At 36.8% G+C, this 25,110-nt stretch overlaps 1 protein-coding gene across 1 annotated transcript in view; it reads left to right on the top strand.

The window, feature by feature from the left end:
* The first annotated feature begins 23,344 nt into the window (after positions 1–23,344).
* LOC128245308 (neprilysin-1-like) overlaps positions 23,345–25,110 on the top strand; it is a 180,504-nt gene continuing 178,738 nt past the window's right edge. The window contains exon 1 of the mRNA XM_052963432.1: positions 23,345–24,188. Coding sequence (XP_052819392.1) covers positions 24,175–24,188 — 14 coding nt within the window. The 5' untranslated portion in view covers positions 23,345–24,174. The remainder of the gene's footprint in view (positions 24,189–25,110) is intronic.

Below are 25,110 nucleotides of genomic sequence, written 5' to 3'. Positions count from 1 at the left end.
TAGGTGATACCTAGACTACTGATATTCCATCTTAAGCCAGCTCGCCATTTTCTGCATAGGTGACACTAGACGACTGATATCTTGTATCATAAGACGGCGCGCCACATTTGATATAGGCGATACCAAGTTTGTTAATAGTGTATCATAAGCCATCGCATTATATTTGATATAGGCGATACCAAGATTGTTTATAGTCAGCGCGCCATATTTGATATAGGCGATACCAAGATTGTTAATAGTGTATCATAAGCCAGCGCATTATATTTGTTATAGTGTACCATAAGCCAGCGCGCCATATTTGATATAGGCGATACCAAGATTTTTCATAGTGTATCATTAGCCAGCGCGCCATATTTGATATGGGCGATACCAAGATTTTTCACAGTGTATCATAAGCCAGCGCGCCATATTTGATATAGGCGATACCAAGATTTTTCATAGTGTATCATTAGCCAGCGCGCCATATTTGATAAAGGCGATACCAAGATTTTTCACAGTGTATCATAATCCAGCGCGCCATATTTGATAAAGGCGATACCAAGATTTTTCATAGTGTATCATAAGCCAGCGCGCCATATTTGATATAGGCGATACCAAGATTTTTCATAGTGTATCATTAGCCAGCGCGCCATATTTGATAAAGGCGATACCAAGATTTTTCATAATGTATCATTAGCCAGCGTGCCATATTTGATAAAGGCGATACCAAGATTGTTAATAGTGTATCATTAGCCAGCGCGCCATATTTGATATAGGCGATACCAAGATTGTTAATAGTGTATAATTTTCCAGCGCGCCATATTTGATAAAGACGATCCCAAAATTGTTCATAGTGTATCATAAGCCAGCGCGCCATATTTGATATAGGAGATACCAAGACTGTGTAAAGTGTAACATAAGCTAGGGCGCCATATTTGATAAAGGCGATACCAAGATTGTGTATAGTATATCATAAGCTAGCGCGCCATACTAAAGTATTTGATAAAGGCGATACCAGGATTGTGTATATTGTATCGTAAGCCAGCGCGCCATATTTGATAAAGGCGATACCAAGACTGTGTAAAGTGTATCATAAGCTAGCGTGCCATATTTGATAAAGGCGATACCAAGACTGTGTAAAGTGTATCATAAGCCAGCGCGCCATATTTGATATAGGCGATACCAAGACTGTGTATATTGTATCATAAGCCAGCGCGCCATATTTGATATAGGCGATACCAAGATTTCTGATTGTATATCTTAAACCTTTGATATATGATAGATTGGGGAGACCGATATTGTATCTTAAGCCAGCGTGCCATGTTTGATATATGTTAGATCAGGAAGACTGGTATTGCATCTTAAGCCAGCGTGCAAGGTTTGATATATGTTAGATCAGGAAGACTGGTATTGCATCTTAAGCCAGCGTGCCATGTTTGATATATGTTAGATCAGGAAGACTGGTATTGCATCTTAAGCCAGCGTGCCATGTTTGATATATGTTAGATCAGGAAGACTGGTATTGCATCTTAAGCCAGCGTGCCATGTTTGATATATGTTAGATCAGGAAGACTGATACTGCATCTTAAGCCAACGAGCTACGTTTGATATATGTTCGATCAGAAAGACTGATATTGTATCTTAAGCCAACGTGTTACCTTTGATATATATTAGATCAGGAAGACTGATATTGTATCTTAAACCAGCGTGCTACGTTTGATATATGTTAGATCAGAAAGACTGATATTGTATCTTAAACCAGCGTGCTACGTTTGATATATGTTAGATCAGGAAGACTGATATTGTATATTAAGCCAGCGTGCCATGTTTGATATATGTTAGATCAGGAAGACTGGTATTGTATCTTAAGCCAGCGTGCTATGTTTTATATATGTTAAATCAGGAAGACTGGTATTGTATCTTAAGCCAGCGTGCTATGTTTGATATATGTTAGATCAGGAAGACTGGTATTGCATCTTAAGCCAGCGTGCTATGTTTGATATATGTTAGATCAGGAAGACTGAATTTTTATCTTAAGCCAGCGTGCCATGTTTGATATATGTTAGATCAGGAAGACTGGTATTGTATCTTAAGCCAGCGTGCTATGTTTGATATATGTTAGATCAGGAAGACTGGTATTGTATCTTAAGCCAGCGTGCCATGTTTGATATATGTTAGATCAGGAAGACTGGTATTGTATCTTAAGCCAGCGTGCTATGTTTGATATATCTTATGTTTCTAGATACCTATTCTATTTCAGATATGGAAGCTCCAATACCTGGCTCACGGTACCGATTCTGGATGATCAGCAGCGATCCATCAAAGTAATGTTTTTAACGTTATATTGATAAAAGGGTCGGAAATCACCTTTGATACGTGCATAGAAATATATTTAAACAATTAAGTTACGATCGTTATAGATGGCAGAACTCTTTATTTTTATACGCTTTCCGTTGGTTTGTAGAAATTTATCAGTGAAATAATTTTGATAGTTCACTGTTTCAAACACTGTGAAAATCGCAAATTGATTTTTTACTGTTTTCAAATTGTAGCCCGCTCTCAGTTCCAAATCAAACGTAAGCTCAAACAGGGCCGGGACACATTTTCAACTACGTCATTTCCGAAAAATGACGTTGCGTGCGCAAACAAATTAACTCCAACTCGAGCATATGATAAAAAGACGAATTGTTTGTTCCAGTGTGAGATAGCTATAAATTTCACCTTGCTACGTCACTCGTGGACTATATCTTTGGTGCTCACTCGGTGAAATATATTACGATCTTAAATAGACAATTATCTTACTCTGTTTTTGGGGCGGAGATATCCTGGTTATTTTGGGGTCTGAGGGGAAGAGGTCAATGTCGCTGTAACAAAAACTGGAAAAAAATATGCTCAATAACTTAAGTTAGCATCGATAAATGGTGATAACACCAGTTATGTAGGTAGATTATGTGACTATATCGAGTTCCTTTTGGGCTTGGTATATATTTAAGTTCAAGGACACTGAAACTTAAAATAGAGAAATGGTTACCGCTCCATATCTTCAGTTAGGAATAGAATATATTGATGAAACCTGTTGTTCTGAAAGCTTATTTGAAGACATACTTCCGGATTGTTATTTGGGTCAGGTATACGTGTCCGTCACTCACCAAAGAGGTCGTAGATAGGCACGCTTTCTAGGTATTCTGAAAAGACAAACCTGTTTGGACAGGAATCAGACTTATGCTTATAGTTGTTTTTAGAGTTTTAATTACGTAATTCCATCAGGGCAATCGCCTGTGAATGTGTTGATCTATGAAGGCTATTCGTTGCCAAAAGTCCAGATGTGTAATTACCACAATGTGCTTCTTAATCGTACTAAATATCTCTTACATTTGTCAATGTAGACGTGCTATTTGTTGTTTCTATTCGTCAGTTTTTATGCCCCCGAAGGTGGGCATATTAAAATCGCACCGTCCGTCCGTCCGTCCGTCCGTGTGTCCGGTTCAATAACTCGTGTCCGGGCTGTAACTTTCCCTTGTATGGACAGATTTTAAAATAACTTGCCACATGTGTTCGGCATACCAAGACGACGTGTCGCGTGCAAGACCCGTGTCCCTACCTCTAAGGTCAAGGTCACACTTAGGTGTTTATTCACAATGGAATGCTGCATATAAGGACATAGAGTATAGGTTGTCGTGTCTGTGCTGTTACTTTCCCTTGTATGGACAGATTTTAAAATAACTTGCCACATGTGTTTGACATACCAAGACGACGTGTCGCGTGCAAGACCCGTGTCCCTACCTCTTAGGTGAAGGTCATACTTAGTGTTTATTCACAATGGAATGCTGCACATAATGACATAGAGTATAGATTATCGTGTCCGGGCTGTAACTTTCCCTTGTATGGACAGATTTTAAAGTAACTTGCCACATGTGTTCGGCATACCAAGACGACGTGTCGCGTGCAAGACCCGTGTCCCTACCTCTAAGGTCAAGGTCACACTTAGGTGTTTATTCACAATGGAGTGCTGCATATAAGGATACAGAGTATTGGTTGTTATGTCCGGGGTGTAACTTTTTCTTGTATGGACAGATTTGAAAATAACTTGTCACATGTGTTCGACATACCAAGACGACGTGTCACGTGCAAGACCCATGTCCCTACCTCTAAGGTGAAAGATACACTTAGTGTTAATTCACAATGGAATGCTGAATATAAGGACATAAGAATGTAGGTTGTCAAGTATGGGTGGTATTTTTTTATGTTCAGAGGCAATTTAAAATAACTTGCCATATGTATTTGTTTGATCTTTAACTTTTTATGTACTGACATTGTTCATAGGTCAATGTCACATTCGGGGGCATTCGTCACATACTGTGACAGCTCTTGTTCTGTATTGATTTGTCATTTGTCATTATAGTAGTCAAAATGTATATTTGTCAGATCGACCCTGTATAAACTCACTAAAACATAGATCGTATAACTTGCCTTTAACAATATGATGATGTAATTTAGAAAGCCGAATCACGCATTCGTAAAATGAACATTTGCAGTCCAACAAGTCCAGGTTTACAAAAGTCAATTGACAAGTTCAGAATTACAAGGATAGACGATTTCGCCTATACCTTATATGGTAAATGTCACCGAAAGAAACGAAGGTGAATGGGCGGAGCTAACGAATCAGATTTTCTTTCGTTTATTTCCGTCGAATCAAGCAAGGGAGATAACATCTTCGCCTACCTCCTGTAAATTCCCGATTGTAAGTCCGAGTACTCTCTCTTTATTTCACAATAGAAACTAAAATTAACTTCATCTTTTATTTTATTTTGACGATCAATGTTCCTAAATGGGTTATAGATCACCATATTATTTAGTCAATTGCAGTTGGGTGTATCTGAGCTGGGCTCACGGACCCAGATTTATACTGCCACTGTCAGTTGTTTTTTTTACTTATATGCCCAAGCAAGCGAAAATTGTTCATTTATTTTATTTACAAGTGGACCATGGGCGGGTCGTTCAGTGGGGGGGGGGGGGGGGAGCTGTAGGGCCTGTGTCCCCCCAGTTGGCCCGCAAGTAAACTTAAAGGTTAATTTTGTTGTCAATATTTCTCAGAAAAAATACGTAATTACGCCATAATGCACCAATTCAGACTAATTATTTAAAATATTCTAGGGGGAGTACCCCTAAACCCCACTTCTCACATTTTAAACATATCAATGTCATGCCCACTCGAGGGATCATGTCCAAAAAGTTGTGCCCCTAAGTAACGCCCCTCTAACGCAAGTCCCTGTTCAAAACCTGCTCCAGCAAACCCACGAAACTTTTGATGGACATCATAATTATATCCACCTAGTTTTGTCTGATGTTATACATTTACTATCTTAATAAGCATGCATGGTGTAAACGTGTAATTTCAATACATCATTGAAACAAAATATCCATGTGGATGGAAGAACAGCCTTCCAACCAACTTGTGTCCCCCAGTTATGAATTACGGGATCTGCCACTGTGAACCATAACAATCAAGTGGGGGATTTCAAGAACATGAAAGAATAGATATCGTGAGTCTAAGATTAGAAAAACAAACGCGCGATTTTTCCCCTCCAAAAGGGCTAGGGCCGCTTCACCTAAATGTGAAAAAAGCCCTGACTGTTGAGTGTGGGTGGGGTATAAAAGGTAGCAGCAAGTAATAATTGTTTATTAGCAATGAATTGACTTCATCATTAAAATACTTTATTAATTACCTATAAAATAATGTTCGTTACAGTATAATGTACGAGTTATATGAAGTTGTAATCTAAGTGTATTTTATCCATACAGTTCCAGCTACCAGGTAAGAAACCTCTGGGACATCTTAGTGAATAATTTCAACTTTAAGTTAATGAAAATTTAGATTTTTTTCTTCGTAAATTTTAAATTATTTAATATTACTTGCAATCTTAAACATTGCAAAAAGGCAAGAAAGTGTCCTGTAATGGTAGATTTTAAAAAAGTTTTTTTATAGTAATTTAAAGCTGCACTCTCACAGATTGACAGTTTTGACAACCTTTTTATTGTCACAGACTCGGCTGATTTTGGCAGCAATGCTTTCTATACAAATAATAAGATTACTCACACCAAAATATATCTAAATTCTTTGGAAAACTGCCGACATTTTTCTTAAAACATTACTGTAGTATCACTTTTAGCCATAAAACATCAATTTGCGAACGTAAAACTGAAAAACTGTACCTGATCTTTTGTCAGCAGTCTTATACCACTGGTATCCAGACATTTACGCAAAAATTGGCTAATTCCAAAACATAAAATAAAAATAGTTGTCAACATGGTCAATCTGTGAGAGTGCAGCTTTAAAAGAAAAATAAGACAATGGGACTTTTCATTCTTGAAGTATAATTTAATGCTAATGACTTACATTTTGTTGTGTTTGAGTCAAGTATCATTTTGCATACATCTCATTTCATGTCATATGTGCGTATTAATTACTTTTATATAGACAAAAACATGTTGTAATATATGTATTTATTATTATTGCGGTATAGGATTATTAAAGTACTATTAGGTATAGATCTGGTTACTCGTGCGTAAATCAGGAGTTTTCCTCGTGCATTTACTGAACTGAATTGCTTATTCGACACTCAGACGGGATAGAGAAAACCTTGCAAAATTGTCAAATCTCGAGTTTTTTTCTTAATCTTTGGTATTCACTTCGGGAAGATGTCATTCGACTCTGCGGGAATAAATGACCAAGATCAGCTTGAATTTAGCCATAGGCAGCTTTCGTCTATTTCCTTGGGCCAGTCTATCCAGCCGGAAGACCGTAGCAGGAGACCGGAAGTACAACGTGGCAAGGAGCCGGTTTGCACATCTCGTGGCAGGGACTCGGAGACCTTGAATGATAGAGACCCTGGAGCAAGTTACAGCGGAGATAAAGGTAGGCCTGGGCCCTCAGGGGATAGAGAAGGAGATTTGTTTGGAGCTTTTGATTTATTCAGATCTTATTTTGACACGAAACTTTCAACATTAAAACAAGAGCTAACGAGTACAAGTTGCAAACAAAAGGAACAAGATAACATTCCTTATTTCAAGAATACCTCCTGCAAAATTCAGTTTCAGTTCAATACTGACATTTCAAACTTGTTACACTTTATCGTGGATTCTGACAGCCTTGATTCAAATAAAGAAAAAGCTAAAGAAGCGCTAAGGAGAATTAAACATAGAAACAAACTTATTCGTTTGGCGGACAATTCCCCTGGGGGCTGGGCCACAGTCAAAGAATATGAAACCCCAGAATTGGGCTCTGATAGCGATGACGAGCGTAAAATCAAAAGGGCTGTCAGAAAACTTAAAAAAGGGTAATCCTACAAATTCTTTTTTCCCTGATCGTATGGAGCGGAGGCCAGCACCAGCGGCAACCTTTGGATACCCGGGACGTTCTTCCGACGCGGGGCCCATCTTCCCATCACGGCCCATGGCTACGGGCATGCGGGATCTTTTTCGGACCTACAGTCCCTATCAGGACCAGTATCAACCCCAGCAACCTTATTCTAGAACGCCAGATAAAGTCATCTGCTTCGCATGTGGAAAGCGGAGTCACTTTCGGCGCGAGTGCGAGTGGCTATCCAGATTTAACCAGTCAGTCAACCGTGATGTAAAGCCCACAGGAGCAAACTCAGCCACTAAATGATGAGTATTTATTCAATATTTGTAATCAAGATCATTGTTTTGAGTTTGAATCTGATTCTCCCATCAAAACATCTTTGGTTACAGCAGCCTTAAAAGCAATGTACACTATTGGAAGACTATTGGCACAAACCCTGATATAATAGATGTTATTGAAAACGGCTATAAAATTCCTTTCATTTCAATGCCGGAAACATCGTTTTCAAAAAATAATCAGTCAGCTCTTTCAAATATTGAATTTGTTAAAGAATCTATTGATGACATGTTGAAAAACGGTTTTATAGAAAAAACAGATTTTCCACCTCATCTAGTCAGTCCTTTAAGTGTTTCTGTAAACAAATCGGGTAAGAAACGACTTATTTTAGTTCTCAGAATAATAAATAAATAAATTTGGAAGGAAAAGATGGCATTTGAAGATTGGAAAGTAGGAGTCGAATATTTTGAAAAAGACTCGTATTGTTACAAATTTGATTTGTCTAAAGGTTATTATCATATCGATATATTCCCAGAACATAAAACATTTCTGGGTTTCAGTTTAGAAGGAAAATACTACTGCTACTCTGTGGTTGCTTTCGGTTTGTCGAGCGCTCCTTTTATTTTCAGTAAGGCATTGCGTGAAATGGTTAAGTTCTGGAGATTCAACGGTATCAAAATTGTTATGTTTCTTGATGATGGGTGGGGGACCAACAAGAGTTGTGATTTAGCTACACGCGATGCAATATTTGTGAAAGATAGCCTCAATCAAGCAGGGCTTATTACAAATGATGAAAAGTCAGTCTGGTTACCGGTTCAAAATCTAGAGTGGATTGGCTTGTTGTGGAATAGCATTGACTACTCTATTAGCATTCCAGCACGTAGAATTGAAGATTTTAGAATGTTGCTTTTGGAATTTTTAAATTCTCTTCCTATTGTTTCTGCTAGGAGTTTAGCGAAGTGCACCGGGAAAGTAATTTCTATGATGCCAGTTATTGGCAATATTGCACGGCTTATGACTAGATTTATGTACATTCAAATTTGTTCAAGGACTAGTTGGGATTTCCCATTCAGTTTAGAAATAGACTGTCCGTGTATTTCTGAGATTAGATTCTGGCTCGAACATGTAGACAATTTAAATTACAGAAAATTGGGTAAATCCACTGCTGTTGATACGCTAGAAGTGTATTCTGATGCTAGTATTTTCGCATGTGGCGCGCATATTGTCAATATGCCAGGTTTTGTATTTCACGACATGTGGTCAGAAGATGACAAGGATAAAAGTTCAACTTTCCGAGAAATGAAGGCTGTATTTTTGGCACTGAGAGCGTATGGACATTCTTTAGCAAATCATAAGGTGAAATGGTTCTCAGATTCTCAAGTTTGTGTTCATGTTATCAAGGTTGGCAGCCCCATTTTAGAGTTACAGGAATATTAGCTCTGAATGTGTTTAGACTTTGTTTACAAAACAAGATTGATCTCGATATTCAATGGGTCCCTAGGGATTTGAACCAGATTGCTGATGATATCAGTAAATATAGGAATACTGATGAATGGGAGGTTACACCTCAGTTTTTGGGTATATGAATAGGATATGGGGACCGTTTACAGTGGACAGATTTGCTAATTATAGTAATAGGAAAATAAATAGATTCAATTCTAAGTTTCATGATTTTGAAACTGAGGCAGTCGATGCATTCACACAGAATTGGGCCAGTGAAAATAATTGGTTAGTCCCGCCTATTTATCTAGCAAATAGAGCTGTATTTTATTTAATTGCTTGTTCTGCACATGGAACTTTAGTTGTTCCTAAATGGCCTAGCGCAGCATTTTGGCCAAATTTGTTTGAAGAAAACTGCCAGAAGAGAGACTTTGTATTGGAGATTTTGGAGTTTGATAAATGGCAATCAATATTTGATAGCAGGAGTAATAGCGTATTTAGTTCTAGACGTTTCTCTAGCAAATTCTAGCTATTCGTCTTTAATGGCCAGTATTTTAATGTATACTAGACTGCAGAAGTAAGAAGTAAATTGTGCTTAGTTGTGTTTTGTTTAGCTTGTGTGATGCACACGATTATGAATTATGGAGAGGAAATGTATAACTTTTCGAGGAAAAGTATATCAAAGATAGTAATGACTATACATGACTTAGCATTGAGTTGCGAGTTGTTTACACTGGTTATGCTTAATATTGTAAGCGTTTAATGCTCATGAAGGGAGCGAAAAATATTTTAAATTTGTATTTGCTAATTGTAAAACAGCGTTTTCTGTATATATACCTTGACGTTTAAAAAGCACCGTTTATAAAGATCATGATCTTAATATCTATTTTGGCATAAAGGACGATGAAAAGTATAAGAAAGATAATTGTGAAAATACATGATATGAGTGTGTGGGGGTTGTTTCCCCTACGTTATCGGCATTAATTTCGTTTACTCGGTCTGTCGAGCCGGAGTGCCCATTTGTACCTGGTACAAATGAAGTCGTGTACTGTACACGAAGATTATAAGAAATATGTTTTGAATGGTATATGTGTATGTGAAAGGAAAAGTTAATAATTATACACAAAAAGGTGTTATTATGTTATTATATTATACATTTGACAGATGCATTCAAGGTTGGACATTGGAGGAATTTTCACAAAGAATGTCTGCCCGATGATCTCAAAAAACATCATGATAATTTACAAACGCTGGTGAAACTGTCAAAATCAGATAACACTTACAAACAATACAATTGTTATTTTAAATCGTTTTGCCAGTGGTGCAAAAAATATGAATTTAAGCCGCTTCCAGCTTCCGATTATCATGTTGCACTTTCTCTTTCATCCATGAAAGATTCTTCACCGTCAGCGTCAAAAGTGAATGCCATTACTTATAGTATTTCGTGGGCTCATAAAGTTTCAGGGTTTTCTGACCCTTGTAATACAAATCTAGTAAGTTTTACCAAAAATGGTCTGTTGCGAGATTCTGGCAGACCGATTCAGAAAAAATCTGAAATTTCTAAAGAAGATTTGCTTAAACTTATTGCTCATTTCGGAAATACAACCAATATCTTGGATTTAAGATTCATTTGCATGTGTTTAGTAAGTTTTGCAGGTTTTTTGAGATTTAGTGAGCTTTCACATATTAAAAGGTCTGATCTTAAGATTTTTTCTGATTGTGCAGAAAATTTTATTTCTTCTAGTAAAACAGATCAGTGCAAAGCTGGCGAAAAGGTGATCATTTTTAGAACAGGAAAATGTTCTTGCCCAGTTTCGTTCCTTGAGAAATTTCTGTTTGAAGCTGAAATTAATGATAAATCATGTGATTACATTTTTTTGTAATATCAGATATTCTCGTAAATTGAATAAGCATATTCTTTGCCCGGAAAACCCTATTTCTTACAATAGAGCCAGAGAAATTTTGATAACATATCTAAAAGCTGTCGGTGGTGCCACAGCAGCGGTTGCAAATGGTGTATCAGAGAGATTGCTTAAAAAGCATGGACGTTGGAAGTCCGACAGTGCTAAGGACAGATATGTTAGAGATTCGGTACAAGTCAAAATGAGTGTATCAAAAAATCTAGGAATTTAGATTATTCATTTTTTCTTTGTATTTGACAAGTATTGAAATTATTTCATTTATCTTGAAATCATGTTAAGGATGGTTTGTTTACAAATATGACGAGAATGGTATTTAGTGTATTGTAAAACGAATAATGTTATACGAAGTATTCGTATGTTTATGTAAAAAGAATTCTTTTTCTTAGTCACTTGCGATGATCTGTAGATCTTTAGTTTAACTGGAGCAAATGTATAATTTGTTTTGTTTTGTTTTAAAAAACATATAGTAAAGTATCCCGTCTGTAGCACACCTACACATGTGTTCATTTTATTTTATTATCCTTAAGGTAAATAATAAATTATTTATGTTTGGCATGGAATATAATGAAATAGAAAACATAAATGTATTTATTATTATTGCGGTATAGGATTATTAAAGTACTATTAGGTATAGGTCTGGTTACTCGTGCGTAAATCAGGAGTTTTCCTCGTGCATTTACTGAACTGAATTGGTTATTCGACGCTCAGACGGGATAGAGAAAACATTGCAAAATTGTCAAATTTTCATTATCTATGAATGTATTCAGATACATATAATAATATATGTTAAACATTATTTTGAACCTTGTTTAAAATATATTTATATTTTCAGATTGGTATTTTTCTGTTACCATGGCAATGCGAGTATTGTTGAGTCTGAGAGTGGGTGCAGCAGTGGTTCCGGACCCTTTACGACTGCTTTTAGCAGCGTGTTTTTCATTATGAAATATGTATAAGAACTGTGAAGCCAGTAGTAATAATTTACTGGAATTTGTTTTTTTGGAACCATTTGCTTTGTATGTGAGTGTATCTTTGATTAAAGTATCCCGTCTGTAGCACACCTTCACATGTGTTCATTTTATTTCATTATCCTTAAGGTAAATAATAACTTATTTATGTTTGGCATGGAATATAATGAAATAGAAAACATAACATATATTATTTTATTCGACATGAAATAATTTGTAATCCATCCTGTTTCCAAATCATAGTCCATTATGTCATAATATAGATGATTCGTAATGTCCATAATAACGTTCACAATGTCCATGGTCCAAAGTATCCATAATTGGTTTAAATAGAGCCGAGTGATAGCGGAAATTTCCGAAAGACGTAAGAAGGAGTTAAGACATGGTTTAGGTGGAGTTAAGACATGATTAAGGCGGAGCTATCTATTAATAAAATTGAATTCATCTCGTATACATGTTGAACTGCGAATGAAAAGTCACCACCATACAATGTACTTTGTAGAACTACGAACTGAAATCTGTCTTCTACACACGCAATGTAAAACTAGGCATGTGACTTTCACAGAATGACGTGTGTTTAACATACACAACTTTATAAACACGACTGAATCGTCTGTTGAATAGATGCAACGAAAATAAAACTCCAATTGGTACAATGAAAAATGAAAATGTGCAGGGTCAAATGTAAACATACAACCGATGAGTTGGCGGATGTAAAATGTAAATTGGTAAATCATCGATGTTACAAACCTAAAATACACACATACACGTCTGGACTTTTGGCAACGAATAGCCTCCATAGTGATCTGAGATACTCGATAGCACGATGAATGATAACGCTACATTAAGATAACGAAAACGCGATTATACGACAGAACGACGATGATAATGCGATATTCTAACCTGTATTCACCATCGTACTGTCGTGTTTTCATCATCGGAATTCCGTAGTTATTAAGTAGAAACTTACCCTGATTGTTGTATCCCGCAGGTACGTGTTAGTATACGGGTGTCAGGACCGTTCAGCTGTAGTTGACGGACGCTGCTACGCGCCGTGGAAGGTGGATCTGTGCGTACTTCCTGCACTCATCGACCGACCGCCACTGCGCGAGATCGCAGACGACCTCTGGTGGTCAGTCGGCCTCCGCCCAGACAATCAGTGGAATACGTTTCTGCATATGGGCATGCGTAAGTGAAACTTCCGATCTACAAGCGTTTTAGTTCGTCTATTTGCGGTATATCCTGCCAGATTATTTGAAGATGAAAATGAAAAAAAAATCAATTTATTGTTATTTTAAGTATTAAGGTCCATAAAAACATTCTCCGTTTTATAATTGATATCTAAGCTTTCAATTTTTTATTTTAAACCTTACGGTCCGATGACGTCATACTTATTTTCAAAAAATGAGTCTTTTCGTGTTCACAATGACACGGTGGAGAACCCACGCGACTTATTTGGTAAAGTGCACGGCGACAAATGTCAACAAGTCTCGATTCAGGTAAGGTTTTTAAAGATAACTTTCTTAATATTTGGATAATTTTTGTGAAATAAAGACCATAAACCCCGCATTTAAGAGCTCTATCCACGGTAATAAAGAACTTTCTCTAATATTCTAAAGTTTTCCTGAAAATCTTGACCAACTGATTTCTCAGAGTTGAAATCTAAGGCAAAGTACACGGCTTTTGACAAATCTATCGCTTTACTTCATGTTAGCCGTAAATAATTCATACACAAATCTTATTTTAAGCAATTTTATGTATTTTAAAGTTTTCAGCGTGTATTGTTGAACTTCTTATAGTTATTTCAAAGGCGAAAATGAACTAAAACCAAATTGATAAAGTACACGGACATTTTAGGTTTGATAAAGTACACGGCCATTTACAACCTTCAGTGTAGATACTCATTATTTCACTGACTGGTGCTAAAACGAGTTATTATAGATTTATTTATTATTTCTATTCTTCAAATTCATTATTGAACATTGCTCCATGTTTGAAAAGACGCATTGTAATGGAGTGACAATGGAAGAATGAACGCGTGTTAACAGTTAGACCGACGGAGTCGCCTAAATGATGGGCTCATTTTCATGAATCATGGAAACATGTGTTATCACACTAAAATTCAGTCCCGTATTTTAACAATATATTCGAAATTGACATATAAAGGGCTTGAAGTTTTTGTAAAGGGTGTTCCACTTCTTTTTCGTATCGTATATGTAAAACGTGTTTGTATTCATTGTACATGGTAAACAGTAACACATTTACTGCTTAATAACTTTTCATTTTGTCAATTTTGAGAAAAAGTGTTCTTGTACTTTTAATGTCTTCGATTGCTAGCTGATTTGATAGACTTATGATTTTGTGACATTTGTTTCATTTCAGAATATGAAGACTCCGACTTTATGCAAAGAATGCGGAATGGCATTTCAAAATAATAATAAAAAAACAACAACACCTAGTAGACCACGATAGAAGGCATTCTGGTCAATTGCCATCGTTTTTGTGGGAAAGTGTTTACACAGACACAGGTTAGTTTTTAGCATTCTTTTTTCGCAGAGAAATAAGAATATACTAAAGTTATACTTTTATTATGACTCCCCTCGTGTAGAGGTTAAGATTTGCCGTCGTCTGACTGTGTTTTCAACGTTTTTTAGGAGTTGCGTTATTCACATAATAATGTGGTCCGTGTTTCAGTGGACAGGGTCGTTTAGTTTTATGATGCTGATTACACGATCAAACACTCATTGCGTGGCAGTAATATAGTGTTTTTTATAAATTATATTCAATTACTGACATTGCCAGCATTTCTCGCTAACTTGTGACAGTACATGTCTTTTTTATAGGTGCAGCAATCACGGCGAGACAAAGTTGCACGTTTGCAAATATTGTGCCAAAACTGCTCTTGCAAGACTTGAAAATACACGAAAGACGCGAAAGCGGCCAATTGAAGCTAACCTGTGATGTGTGTGGGTTCAAATTGGGTGACACGACCAATCTCAGTGACCAGATTTCTACTAGACACAGGGGAATGACACGTCACAAATGTCTACAGTGTCGCTCAGCATTCAAGTTCAAATCTGGACTCAGCAGGCACGTTAAGGCGAAACACACCTAATCAGGACACATTGAAAGATCACAATGGTCTAGTTAGAAGTGCATTCCAGTATGTTGCCGAGTTAAAATAACGTTTTGATGAGTTTCACATTTTATTAAGATAAATAGCAAAACGTACTGTTACCAAATGGTGCTCTTTCAAAATGTTCGTTTGTCTTACAGTACTGAAAAAAATGCTGTGTAAAATTAGTATGAAAACGGATTGAGCATAAAACATTTTCACAAGGTTTAGAGATGCATTGTTGTCTTATTCCCATTGATGTCCTATAAACTCTAAGCTGCATGTATCTTATATAATTCAGCAAGCTTTGAAACACAATTATTTTGTAATCACATTTCAGCCTTTAGTCTAGAACATTCTAATGTTCCATGCTCAGCTCTTATCTAGATGTTCAAGTCTTAGTCCTAGCCTGTAAGTTGGTATATAGTGTGCTCTCATTCCTCCTTGCTGTTTCACATCTAACTCCGAGCCGCCATCTTTACAATGAGTTCCTGTCTGTATTGTTCGAACGACCGCAGTTTTACTGATGTAGATCAGATATGTGTTCAGACTGAACCAAATAAAAGATTCAGCGTTACCTGAAAGGTATGAACAATATGCTTTAAATGTGGAAATATGTATAAACTAATTGTGATGTGCCTATTTTATTGTTTTATATCACATCAAAATAGGAACATTCATGAAATTTATAATCACCACAAACGGGCCGCTAACTACAGAGATGTTTTATTCGCCGTCAGTCCAGATTATAATTTATAAGTAAAACTATCTGACTTTTGAAGAAATGTATGTATGATTCTGTATTGATCTGCATATTTAAATGTAATCGAACTTATAATGGCAGACTTTCTCTTAAATTATCACATAGACTATCTTTCAACACCTCATTAAATATGATTGCTAAATATTTAGTTATTTAGGTGTGCGTTATATAATGCAAAATTTATTGATATAACTTAAATAAAAACTAAACACTATACATTCTGACTTCACGAATAGAAAATGCTTATATAACTATTAATTTGTAAACCGCACTCTACTTTCAAACATAAACTAAAATGACCGTGTACTTTATCATCCCAAAATGTCCGTGTACTTTATCAATTTGGTTTTAGTTCATTTTTACCTTTGAAATAACTAGAAGTTTTACAATACACGCTGAAAACTATAAAATGCATAAAATTTGCTTAAAATAAGATTTGTGTATGAATTATTTACGGCTAACATGAAGTAAAGCGATAGATTTGTCAAAAGCCGTGTACTTTGCCTTAGATTTCAACTCTGAGAAATCAGTTGGTCAAGATTTTCAGGAAAACTTTAGGATATTAGAGAAAGTTCTTTATTACCGTGGATAGAGCTCTTAAATGCGGGGTTTATGGTCTTTATTTCACAAAAATTATCCAAATATTAAGAAAGTTATCTTTAAAAACCTTACCTGAATCGAGACTTGTTGACATTTGTCGCCGTGCACTTTACCAAATAAGTCACGTGGGTTCTCCACCGTGAATGAGTTTTATTGCAAATAGACAAAACTGAAACGCCACGGTGTTCACTAAATTCTAAAATGACAAAAGCGCACTGGCTTTTCTAAGTAAGTTATTCTTCTTTTAAACTATATAGTATTTAATTTGTTTTGAAATACACCGCTTTTCTGTCTTTAATAAATATGTTGTTTCTAATTCCAGCTTGCTAGGCGGAAAATGGCGGGCCTCAGTGGTTAAAAAGAAAAGGAATGGACTTCAAGAGACTTTAAGTTTATTTGTCTATTTACAGTGTGTTATTTGGTGTATATTGTTGAAACTATTTATTATAAAAATCATTTTGAAGAGTATATGCTGAGATAACTAACGCGCGTAAATGATGGCATATCAGAGATTTACTGTGGATGTATGTCCTCGCTATAAGTAGATGAAAGTAAACGCACACACATAAACTGGTATTAGCTAAGTATTGTTAATGGTCAATATAAAATTTTGTCCACTAAGAAGGCAGTATATATGCAGTTTTCTTGTATATCTATTTCAGTTAATTAGCAGTTAGTTGCTAGAATGTACTTACAATAATGCGATCTTACCTTAACGTATGTACGCAGTCGCATTACCATTTAGTCTGTGTAAGTTTATACTAATAACAATCATTAACGTTTTTAGTGTTCTACGTAATATTGTGTAAACTACCAACTACCTAGGCCAGCAATTGTTTTATTTCAACGACATATATTTGCAGTACACTTAGCTGATGTACAATTTCGATATATAGATATGGAACAAAGTGTGAGACGGTCAAACAAACAACCCATCAGAAACATATAATTAGACCCAGTCCTGAATGTCTGCAACCCGCCTGGTGCTTATTAACCCACTGTACAAAAACAGCTGTAATAATCGATTATCATCAATGTTTATGAGTGTGTTCGCACTACAATACTAGTGTACGTCATACTGTATTCGGAACACCTCGGTCATCTCCGCCAAATGACTAGCCTCGGATGTACGGTAATTTACACCAATTCGGCACCGTCTACGCATTGTTACATGACTTATTTCTTAAATAAACACTTGACTGTGGATCAAAGCATGGTTGTACCATCTCAGACCATTGGCTACTTTATGCTGGATCTACTTGATCTACTTATTTCGGTTTACACTTTCACCGCATATTTTGTACACCTACACTGGGTGGGATCCCTTTTTTCGAATACACAATGGTTACGTACAATTACATTATACTTTTTATAAGAAACTTTTTTTTCCAACATTGCTTAATGTTTAGTACACATGTGGACCCCCCCCCCCCCCGCCATCTATGGTGGTATATGGGCCAGTGAAGCATTGGAAATCAGTGTCTGTTATTTTTCTGTAAATTAGTCAATTGTCTATAGAATTTGAAGGAAATATATTTAGTATTCTTTTGACCTGTATGCCTTTGCATTGGTAATGCACCAGTCAAATGTAACTACGGCCTCCAGCTCCGAGGAATAGCGGGGACTTTTACTTTCGGTCCATTCAACCCCCGGTAAAATCCTCGCCCTGCGGAGACAAACTGCTGGTAAAATCCCCGCCAAATGTCCCCGCATCCCCGGGACATCCTAGGTAAGGCCCATTCCCCGCTATTTTCGGCGCGAAAACAAAACCACTGCTGTCACTCGGCACTGCGAGGCCACATTGAAGGTAAAAACACGGCCCATTTCCCCCGCTATCCCCGGTATACCCACGGACCTGGGTGCGTGGTTTCAGTTGAATGGTGCATGAAAGTAATTTGTAAAATCGATAATGACAAGAATAATAATAGTAATAATAATAATAATAATAATTATAATAACAATAATTATTATTATTATAATGATAATAATAATGACAATAATAATAATAATAATAATAATAATAATAATAATAATAATAATAATAATAATAATAATGTGCATGTGGGTCGAACAAGCTCGACTGTGATTTCGAAAATATACATTATTGTCAGTGACAGCGCTTGTTGATGCCCCCGCCATTCGAATGCTGAGAAATTAGGATGTAATTGCTTCCCTTTCCGCGCATCCGTGCACAGTAAATCATAAATGTGTCTTCATAAAAATGAGCATGCAAAATGGGGTCCGCCAGTGAACCCGAAGGCCCTCCAGTCCGCAAAGCCCGCAGGGTGTAGAGTAAGGGTTAGTGTACAATATTATAAGCTTTACGCTAAACTCTCAGACTCAACCGCCTCCGGCCCTGCTGGCATTTGGAACTGCGGGCTAGAATTTAAATCTCATTACGTGTCATTTATGACCCAAAGAACATATACATATATATATATGATTGGAGGTTTTGTATCTGGTGATTATGTGTATCTGGTGATTATCTGATAAGCCTTTGTGGAAGAGTGGTTAACAAGCAATGATTTCAAATCTCCCAATTATTGATGCCATTCCCCAACTATGTATTTCTACGTGAGGAAATAAATGATCGTTTATTAAGTAAGACGGGTAATAGAAGAGGAGGATGGTATACGTACATGCGTCCATCAAGGTGGTACAAATGGCTTTCGGTACAAATAACACGGAATCTATTCGTAAGGGAAAAGATGAACCCCGGAAGTCTTATGCTTATAGCTATAGTGTATGCATTAACGGGAACCGTTGACAATAAAGCGCGATGTTCCACTTTGTGTCGGTGTATATATGATTGTGAAAGGACAAGCTAACAATCAGTGCACTAATGCACCAGTCAATTGTATCCACCCCCCCCCCACCCCAGGTCCGGGGAATAGCGAAGACTTTGACTGTCGGTCCAGCCAAGCCCGGGTACAATCCCTGCGGGGACGAACTGCCGGTAGAATCCGCGCACCCCAGGGACCCTAGGTAAGGCCCATTCCCCGCAATTTTTGGCGCGAAGACAAAACCACCGTATTCACTCGGCACTTCGGGGCCCCCTGGGAGGTAAAGCACGGTCCATTTCCCCGCTTATCTCCGCTATACCCCCGGACCTGCGGGGTGCATTACATGTAAATTACATGCAGACCAAGCAACTTTTGCCAAGAGTTCAGAATACTTTTTTGAGTGAAAAAGTGGGGTCAACAGGGAAATCCATATTTTTACATCAACTATAAATTATTGTCTGTTTCTTTTGTAAGAATGTTGTCTGTACCAGCCAATAGCTACTCACATCTCCTACAAGCAAACTTAGAATCTACACGACAACCGTAACCTGAATTTTCATTACGAAAAAGGCGTCATTGCAACCATAACCATTTCATAGGGAAAGCTGTTAACTCAGTATTTACAGCTTACATTTTATCTGCAATATCGAAGCTATTGTGTTACAATCATTTTCACTTATCGTTCAAGTTGGTTTCTACTTTCCGTTCAGTTTTACCCTAGCAAAACCTTACTCTGTTTTTTAAATGATGTTTTATTGAAGTTTGACTAGTAGTATACTATTTGTTTTTCAACATTAAGACACCTTCATGCCGCATTGAAAAGAAATAAATAAAATTTGACATGCACATATGGAATCAAAAATGCACAATAAAAGCTGCATTTTGACAAATACAATTGTTATTTTAGGGTTGAATATTATAGGTTGCTTAACATATAGCTAAGGAGTTTATAATGTGTGATTCACATTCAACACGCCCCCATTTCAATCAACTGAGGTCGATAAGACAGAGGAAATTTAGAATGAAAGATAGAATAAATGACATCGGCCCGAATAGCGCAAAATGGCTAATTGTACTAATAAGGCATCATTTATCCCCTGACGTTTTCGGATGCTCTCGGTAAATTCCGGCCATTTTGGCGCGAGAGTTACCTCCCGTTGTGTTAAGAAGTTCATTTAAAAGATAAAATGTGTATAGATTTATTTGTGTTAATTCTAAAATTGATATTTTTCAAGGTTTATTATTTCCTTAAGAAATCTAAGAAAATCAGTTCTCTTATAGCTACTTACAGTCTACACACGGAACAGCTTTCTTAGGACAATGGCAGTATTTATATAAGGGAGAGCACTTCGTCTTAAAGGCCTTGTTTAAGGAATCTTTGGCTTGACAATCCCCTGCTGTGCATATCCTGCTAATTGCACTGATGTTTCAGTAGGGGCCAATTTCCTGTTTATTTTTTTATTGGCTCAGGGACATTTAGGGTCCATTTCTATAATAAAACCTCCAAAACTGCACAGTAGGATATTCAGATCAGAGACCTGATATAACAATAAGGCAATTAGATTAAGATCAATACACAGAGGTTGTGTATAATGCACGCTTTTATTGTTGTTGTTGTTTTTATTTTGGGTGTGGGGGGAGGTCACTTATAGAAGGATTAAACTAAGCCTTTAAGCCGCATTTTTATTCTATGTACATGTACTGTCGTGCTGGAATGTATTCTTGTGAATGTGATATCATCGTTCAATGTGCTATATCGTGGTGTATTATATCACGTTTGTGCTTATTTTTATATTTGTGTCAGTGTAATCAATGAACGTGATAAAATAAAGTTTACACAAAGAAACTTACCTTGGTTTGCCGTTTCCATGACGGAAACATATTACAGGACCTGTTTATTGCGGATGTGAAAACAAAATCCAATGTGCTTTGTATTTCGGGTGTATCGAATTCTCGTTGTCTATCACTTAATTCCAAAGTCCCAACGACTTCGACATAACGAATTTCGACTGTATGTTAATACTCGGACAATGCCGGGAATTTCCGCAAGTCTCCGGGGTTTTCCCCAGATCATCGATTATACTAGATGCAATTTTGACATGTTCGGCGCAGGCTACAACTATTTCTTCCCTATCTCACGCGTTAAACCCTGTTTTAATTATTAGATAAATTTCAGGAGCTATCGTTATCAAGAACATATATTTGTACTTGAAAAAACAACAACATTTATCGTATAAAACAATGCATGTACTATAAAATAAGAAGCTCGGAGCATGATTCCATTATGAACTAAAAACTAAACGTAATGAAACGAGTTATTGAGGCTGTAAAGAAAAACACATAGAACAATAACATTTATAATTAACTTTCTGATACGATGCAAAAACATGATGGAATAAAACTGTTTCACTTCAAATATCCAACGAATCGTTTAACACTTAAGCAATGTAGGGAGTCATACTGATCTGAAACTCTAAAGAAGTTACGTGTTGAAAACGACAACTACAAATACAATGAAGCATATGTGACATAGGAGTTCCATAGTCTCTAACCCCTCAACATGACCAAACGTATGTTAGAATGTCACTTTTCAAAAAGACAAATATACGTACGAAAAATTCACATATGAAAATTAGATTAAGGCTCAAAGAGCTTTATGTGTCATGACACAACGCATAAGGTTGGAGCTCTATGCATAATGTCCTGTCATAAAGAGCTCTATGTGTCAGGACGCAGCGCATAAGGTTGGAGCTCTATGTATAGCGTCCTGTCATGAAGAGCTCTATGTGTCAGGACGCAGCGCATAAGGTTGGAGCTCTATGTATAGCGTCCTGTCATAAAGAGCTCTATGTGTCAGGACACAACGCATAAGGTTGGAGATCTATGCATAGCGTCCTGTCATAAAGAGCTCTATGTGTCAGGACACAGCGCATAAGGTTGGAGCTCTATGTATAGCGTCCTGTCATAAAGAGCTGTATGTGTCAGGACACAACGCATAAGGTTGGAGATCTATGCATAGCGTCCTGTCATAAAGAGCTCTATGTGTCAGGACACAACGCATAAGGTTGGAGCTCTATGTATAGCGTCCTGCCATAAAGAGCTCTATGTGTCAGGACACAACGCATAAGGTTGGAGCTCTATGTATAGCGTCCTGTCATAAAGAGCTCCATGTGTCAGGACACAACGCATAAGGTTGGAGCTCTATGTATAGCGTCCTGTCATAAAGAGCTTTATGTGTATTGACGCAACGCATAAGGTTGGAGGTTTACGCATCGCGTCTGGGCACATAGAGCTGTATTTGTTAGGACGCAACACATTAGGTTAGACTGTACGCATTGCGCTCTGGCACAAAAAGCTCTATATGTCTGAAAATGCAACGCATAAGGTTGGAGGTCTATGCATAGCGTCCTGGCAAAAAGCGCTCTATGTGTCTGGAAGCAAAGAATAAGGTTAGACCTCTATGCATCGCGTCCTGGCTCAAAGAGCTCTATGTGTCAGAACGCAACGCATAAGGTTGGAGCTCTATGCACAAAGAGTTATCTTTCAGCGAATTCGTGAATGTTATTTATAAACGCAATTATAAGCCATAGACATTACATAACCTGACATTAAAAGTACAAATGTACTGCGCAAGCCATAATTATTTTAACATTAGAATACCCGTAAATCTCTGGTTAACATTTTGTGATTAATATAAGAATGACAAGACCTCCCAACAAAATCCAAAATAATTCCTAAATTTAAAAAAAAAATGTATTTGTAATATATTGGTCGGAGATAAATTTAGGAAAATGTGAATATTTTCGCTAAAATACCAAAGCTATTATCGGCGAGCCGAGAAGCGCTTTGACATTGATTTATGAGATTCGGATAATCAACGATATTCTTCTTGCGCAATTTTCTATGAATATCTATCATAGTCAAAGAATATAAATTCGTGCATTTATTTTCATTTATTTTCAAAGCGTGTTTCAAGCGATCCGTAAAATTTCGTGGGAATCGGAATAATTGAAATAGTGATGTCAAAGTGCGTTAATTGGTGGGTAAATAAATTGGCAGATCATTCTGCTATACTTATTTTTCTTCTAAAGAAAACCGTAAAACCTATTTAAAAAGCAATAACATAACCTCTATCTTCATTGTCTGTTCCTATAGGATGTGGATTCTTACATGACAAGAAACTCTGCTTCGGATTATGTATTTAACTGATTCTGAACGCGAAGCAATGAATGCATTCGATTAGCGAAAATATATTACATAGGAAGCGGTGGCGTAGCAGAGCGAAATTGTGGCGGTGTTCCTTGTAAGTCAAATGAGCCAATCATCACCAGCCTCATCATCACCCGTAGCAGCAGCAGCACCACCACCAGCAGCAGTAGCAGGAGCAGGAGCAGCAGAGCATCAGCATCATCAGCTCTATTTGACCGAAAAGCACCAATTACGCTATGGAAAACTGAATCAATTGAGGCTTGGATTTCCAAAACAATATGCTGAAACAAGTATTTGCCAATTGCTGTAATTAAAAGAGTAAAATAACTCAATTTAAACAGTTTTAAACATCTATGTCAACATAAACAATGTGGACTAATCAATTTAACACTTATAAACCGCTACAATCAGAATTCACTGTTGCAACGTTAGTGATAATACGCCGCTCTACGACGCAACTGATAAGCCTAGCCAGCTACGTCTCTGGGGAACTAGGACTCTAGGAAAACCAGGTGTCAATTACCGCAGGAATCCTCCCCTCGCGTCATAGTCTCGGCAAAAAAACAAGCCTGCTTGTAATTACCACATTGTCGACATTGTATGTATTCGATCGTAAAGGAGAGAGTGAATTTGTGTGGCTCGTTTCTTGCTTTTAAGGATTTTTAACAATCTGTTAAGTGTGGCGCTGCACTTAAGGAACTTCCCGGAAATATATGTTTTGATCTTAAGGATTATACGTAGTGGAAATATATAAGTATGCCGTTGTACAGGTAAGTGTTTGTCTGCGTTTGATTAATGTATATTGCGTATTGTATAATGTATAGTAATGTTGGTATGAAGTGTAGATTAGTGGTGGTATGAAATTGGTTTGGGAAGAAAATTAATGAGAATGACTAGGTACAATATACATGTTGAATAATGAAGAAGAAAAGAACAAATGTTAGATAGTATATATATATATAGTATATATAAAATGAACGAACACATTTATTCGTTATTGCACATTCACAATATTTTCATATACAATTTATATTAATATAAAAATCCTGTTAGCGCAATGGTTAGGGCACTCGCTTCTCACCAAGGAGCCCTGGGTTCGATACCCGGCATGGGCGCATGTGAGTTTGGTTTGTGGTCACCAAGTCGGTTAAGTGGGTTTTCTCATAGTTCTTCGGTTTACCTCACAAAACAAGACCACACGCTGGCATAACGTCGTGTCAAAGAGATTGATATAATATTATGTTGTAATAACTCGTTTCACAATCTTTGAAAAATAAGTAAGTTTAAACTAATCTATAATATAAAAATGTTGTTTTTTGTCTGGGAGATTCTCACTTGATAAGTGTTCATCTGTTTGGTCAGTCTAGACGATTAACGAGTTGATTCTTATGTACATTAATATTCCTCAGAATGAAGCATTGTTTGTCTCTTGTTTAGTGTCATTTGTTGAGTGTCTCTCAGGCCTTGATTTGTGTGCTTTTAAGGCATCCCATTCACAAGTAAGCGTTTTCTCCGACATCTCCATAAAGCATAATCTTAACTTAAAAATAAGTTTGCTGCCGCCACTGTGATGCTGTATCATTTGAATGATATTAAAGCTGCATGCTTCTTCATCATTTCTAATATGTAAAATAAATTGTCAAGAGTACAATCTACATCAATATTTATATAGGTTGTATACGTGCTTATTTT

This window comes from Mya arenaria, chromosome 9 (assembly GCF_026914265.1).
Source record: "Mya arenaria isolate MELC-2E11 chromosome 9, ASM2691426v1".
NCBI lineage: Eukaryota > Metazoa > Mollusca > Bivalvia > Myida > Myidae > Mya > Mya arenaria.
The sequence above is the reverse complement of the archived record's forward strand: the minus strand, read 5'-3'. Positions and strand labels throughout refer to the sequence as shown.